General features: G+C 38.7%; 1 protein-coding gene across 1 annotated transcript; it reads right to left on the bottom strand.

Moving 5' to 3' along the window:
* Nucleotides 1–3,067: 3,067 nt before the first annotated feature.
* LOC127122943 (pre-mRNA-processing protein 40A) lies at nucleotides 3,068–4,055 on the bottom strand. Its single transcript, XM_051053217.1, has one exon. The coding sequence runs from the start codon at nucleotides 3,737–3,739 to the stop codon at nucleotides 3,068–3,070; it is 672 nt and encodes a 223-aa protein (XP_050909174.1). The 5' UTR covers nucleotides 3,740–4,055.
* Between the last annotated feature and the right edge of the window lie 1,047 nt (nucleotides 4,056–5,102).

The following is a 5,102-nucleotide window of genomic DNA, read 5'->3' as shown; positions in this document are numbered from 1 at the left end:
TAACTAGGCTTGACTCACTTAGGGTTGTTCCACCTCCCCAGCAGAGTCGCCATCTGTCGCACCTAGAAAAAAATGGGGATACGACTTCAAAGCGAAGCGCGATCGCACGCTCGCAATGATGGACTGAACAGAGTCGCCACCGAACTTTATTTGATCCTAAAAAGGAAAGGGGAAATATCGATAAAACCCAAGACAAAAGAAAGGATAAGATATGGTCATCGCAACCAATATCAGGGTTCGGGAGTCGATTACGCAAGGGGAAGGTATTAGCACCCCTCACGTCCGTTGTACTCAACGGGTACCATTAGGTCGATTGTGTGCGTTAGTGTAAGTTGAAATATTAGGCTTTTCAGTTTATTAGGTGGGAAAAGAAAGAAAGGATGAGAAGAGAATGTTTTTTTGCTTTTTGACGAAGGACTAAACCTAAGTTTTTTTATTAGTGGGCCTGACAAGATTTACAAATCCTGCTCCTACGTATCTCAAAAGAGAAATCAAGGCTTACGTAGTTCTGGGTAGAAAAATGTTTGTTTGTTGGTCGATTTTAGCGAAAGCTATACTGTATTAATCGATGAAAACATTGTTTTACCCAAAACAGATGAGGAGTGGATGCATAACACACATCGAACGGATTTATAAATCTACATTCGGAAAAGCGTCATTTATCTCTACTCAACAATCGTGACCGAAACATTGTTTTGTATCACTTAAGACAAGATACCTTTCATTTATGAAAAAGGTTTTTGATTAGTCGCACGGCGGCGAGAAAAAGAGTTTGATTGGTTTGATGTATTTTGAGTGATGGCGAGAACTTGGATGAGCGAGATATACATCTCGAATCCTAGCCTTAGGAGTGCACGGTATACACCATGTTCCGTTTCCATCTTTATTGAAAGAGTTTAAGATAGGAATTAAGTATTTTGGAATTTAATTGAGAAAGGGTTTGAAGAAACCGCATTGACAGTTTTAGACGATGGCGAGAGTTAAGATTGGCGAGGCATACGTCTCGAATCTTAATCTCAGGAGTGCGTGGTATACACCATGTTCCATTTCCACCTTTATTGAAAAAGTGTTAAATAAGATTTAGGTATTTTAGATTTTATTGAGAAAGGGTTTGAAGAAACCGCATTGACAGTTTTAGACGATGGCGAGAGTTAAGATTGGCGAGGCATACGTCTCGAATCTTAATCTCAGGAGTGCATGGTATACACCATGTTCCATTTCCACCTTTATTGAAAAAATGTTAAATAAGATTTAGGTATTTTAGATTTGATTGAGAAAGGGTTTGACGAAACCACATTGACAATTTTAAATGATGGCGAGAACTAAGATAGGTGAGGCATACGTCTCGAATCTTAATCTCAGGAGTGCACGGTATACACCATGTTCCATTTCCACATTTATTGAAAAAGTGTTAAATAAGAATTATGTATTTTGAGTTTTGTTGTGAAAATGACTTGACCCTAGATCAAGTATTGATGGACGTTTAAGAGAAATTTGGATGAGTGCTTGAGGAAAAACAAAGTGGATATGTTTGGATGATGGCGAGAACTAGGATTGGCGAGATATACATCTCGAATCCTAGTCTCAGGAGTGCGCGGTATACACCATGTTCCACTTCCATCTTATTGAAAAAGTCTTAACTATAAATTAATATTTTTTGAGTTTTTTATTAGAAAAAATGGCTTGACGTTGAATCAAGCGTTTGGTGAAAGTTTGAAGGAAATGGAATAGAATGGGAGGGAGAAATGGATTGGTTTGTTTATTGAGAAAATACTCGACGTTGGATCGAGTCACATTTTTGTATTTTTTTGGAAATGGTTGATTTTATTCTTGTGTTAGTATCTAACTAAATAGTCAAACAAATAAAGAAATGAAATAGTACAAGATTATTACACATCGGAGGAGTCGGGTACATTTTGTCAAATGGGGATTCAAAATCATGAAATAATTAAATCGGGCCCAAACAACAAATAATGCAAAGTATGAGTGTAAGTGCAAGAGAACCGACTCATTGTAAGAAAGCCCAAGAGTAAGCTATGTGAGGTTGATGGCGATGCTTAAAAGCAATCGACTTACAAGGGTATGAAAATGGGCACGACATTGAATCGAGAAAAATGTGATTTTAATAGTTTAAAATGGTTTTGAATGGATGATGAAATTAAAAGAAAGAAAATTCTTGTTATTAAACAATAATGAAACTATGAGTATAATAAAAACATAAACATTAAAAAAATGCTAACAGAAATAAAATGCTACATGTAGGTATCAAACCCACTCCACTAAAGACCTAGAAACTACCCTCTCTCCACTAGACCACTTATGATTAGTTATCATTTTAGTGCTAATTTGGATAAATAAACCAAGATAGATTAAAAATTAGAATTAAAATAAAAACTAATATAAAAAACAGTCTATTGGACTACCAAGAAAAAAAAGAAAATTAAACCCAGCCGCTTGGCTGTTGGGTTTTTCAATGGGGTATAAATTGAAAATATAAAAAACAATTATTAACTAAGACCTAGGAATTTTAAACGTGTTTTTAATGGTTTATTCTGTTTAAAATAAATTAAAAGAAAAAAAAAGGAATAGTGTAACAGAATCGCCCTCAACCTCACTTCTCTCTCACGCTCTCAACATCACATTTCTCAGAACGAACCTCTCTCTTGCTCTCACGAATCTCTCTCACACTCTCAACCGCACGTTTCTCTCATCCTCACACCAAAACCCCTCTCACAAACTCGTCTCTCTCCCAATCGCGTGAAAGTTTGAAAGAAAGCTCACCTTTGTGGTGAATCGGTAGCTCAGGTAACGACCGAACCCTTCTCCCTTCGCCTCTTCTAACACTGAGTTCCTTTTGATTTTTTTTTGGGATTAGGGTTTCCTGTTTGAAATTTTTCACTTCCGCCTCTCGAATTTTCTTTACTGATTCGCTCTCTCTTCCTATTTATCCCTGCCGTTAGGGTTTTGATTTGGTACCTAGAGATTCAATAGAGAAAGTTTCCAGAAGTGCTTTTTGTGCTCAGAATTGGGTTGTCCTGTTTGATGCTACAATCTGGAAACGGTAAATTTAGCTACACACTTTTCGTCCTAACTTCGTCTCAATACCAATTTGGGATTTTTTCTGAAATTTTAACGCTTGGTAATTAACCCTACTTTTTTTTACTGCAGTCAAATTGGTGAGCTTTGGTTTGATTTTGCCTCTCCCACTGAGTCCTGTCAACATAATGGTGTTAGGCTTGCTGCGCTTAAAAAACCGAAGCAGGAGAAGAACTAGGATTGTGAAAACCGCGATAGCAGCAGTAACATTGGATGTATCACTTGCATTTGACACCATTCCCTGGCTAATAGTTTTTTGTGCTTGCTCACGAGCCAACTTGAGTTCTTCTGGTATTGTCCACGTTGATTGCTGAGTAATCTTATTGAAGTAATACTTTCCTCCATCTGAAGCAGTGAACTCTTTCCAGAAAGTTGATGCATCAGCCCTCTCAAGAGGTGACATCAACTCCAAAGGTTTTTTCCAACTAGATTGCCTTGTAGTCTTGTTGTAGTAGTATCTTCTCCCATCACCAGCAGCATGCTCTGCCCAATCAGATGCAGAATTCGGGTTAGTGGTATTAGCTGCAGTATCACTTGACGCAGTACCAGATGATTGAGCTCCAGCCTGCTGTACTGATGTAACCGCTGCAGCACTCTGAGGTACTGAGGACAGCCAAGGTTGACCAGCAGGAGATGCAAGCATTTAAGGTGGATGGTGGTATTGGGGCAACGCATTAGCATCGTCTTGCTGTTGGCCATAAGATGGTGTGAAAGTATATGAAGATTGAGGAGGTGCTCCTGAAACAACCAAACCAGGCATATGATTGTTTAGGTGGGGAACAACTTGCTGTGCATGTTGTGGTACAGATGTCAAAGGCCTGTTTGTTTGAATATATGGCATAGGTATACCCTGTGGTGAAGAAACGGGATGGCCGGGCTGAATTTGTCTTGGAGGCAACTGTTGCATTTGTTGAGAATACTGCAATTGCTGACCCTGAATAACAGGCATCCCGACATTAGACGAAAGAATAACATGTCCAAATTGTTGTGATGTCATTGGAACAAATGGTTGCCCACAAGAGATCGCCGACAGTGCAAGCTTCAAAGACTTTCTACTGTGAGAGCTAAAGCTTCTTCAAGGCTGATTCAAACGACCCATCACTTAAAACAAAAGGTAATCCTCCTCTGAGTCATTTGTGGCTTTTCTTTTTTTTACGGAATACACTGTGATATTTTCTTTTTGGATTTCTTTCTAGTACTACTAGAAATGATTTTGGGATCTACCCAGCCTTCAGAACCATTCAATTTTTTTTGATTTGCTTCTTCTGCTTGTTGATCCTCCATTGTCAAATTGTCCCATGTAATCAATATTTTTTTGCTGATTCACTGTGTTGTCACCTGTGTGTTCTTTGGCAGAATGGAAGTACTCTTCACACACATCATTGAAGGCAGGTGTAGGAATAGAAAGATTCGTCTTCACCGGGGAAGGATGTTTCTGGCTTTGGTCTACGTCAACAAACCGCACCTTTTTATCCCTTTTTAAAGAATTAGGAGGTGGATGGTTTTGGTTCAGATGAGGCTATTGGCTTTTTGTTGGCAGCCGTACTGTGATGGTCTTAATGGACTTCAACTCTTTTGTTTTAATCTGTTATGGTGTTGACTGTTTTAGGTATTTTTGCAGGGTCACCGTGGTGTCTGTTGTAGTGACCAAGCCTAGACAGTTCCACTTAAGAGTTCAGGCTCAACATCCTATGGAAGGAAATATTGAAAGATTATCCAAATTGGGAAAGCGCTGAAGTTTCAATCCATTCTCATTTGCCAAATGGAGTAGACATATAAAGCACAAGTGAGGGAAAATGCCACTGATGCTTGCAGCGGCATTGCATTTGGCAGGAAACTTGGCCAAAAATTCTTGAAATACATTGTTTCTTCTTCGTCTTGAACAAAAGAAAATTTAGTAGTGCTTGAACTTTGTTGTTGACTGCTTGTAGGTTCCTTGGACCACCAATTCAGAGGCATAGCTTAGATTATCAGTTTAGTGTAGACATTAGCATAATTTTGCTTGG

Source organism: Lathyrus oleraceus, chromosome 2 (genome assembly GCF_024323335.1).
Source record: "Lathyrus oleraceus cultivar Zhongwan6 chromosome 2, CAAS_Psat_ZW6_1.0, whole genome shotgun sequence".
NCBI lineage: Eukaryota > Viridiplantae > Streptophyta > Magnoliopsida > Fabales > Fabaceae > Lathyrus > Lathyrus oleraceus.
This window is presented reverse-complemented; position numbering and strand designations above follow the sequence as displayed.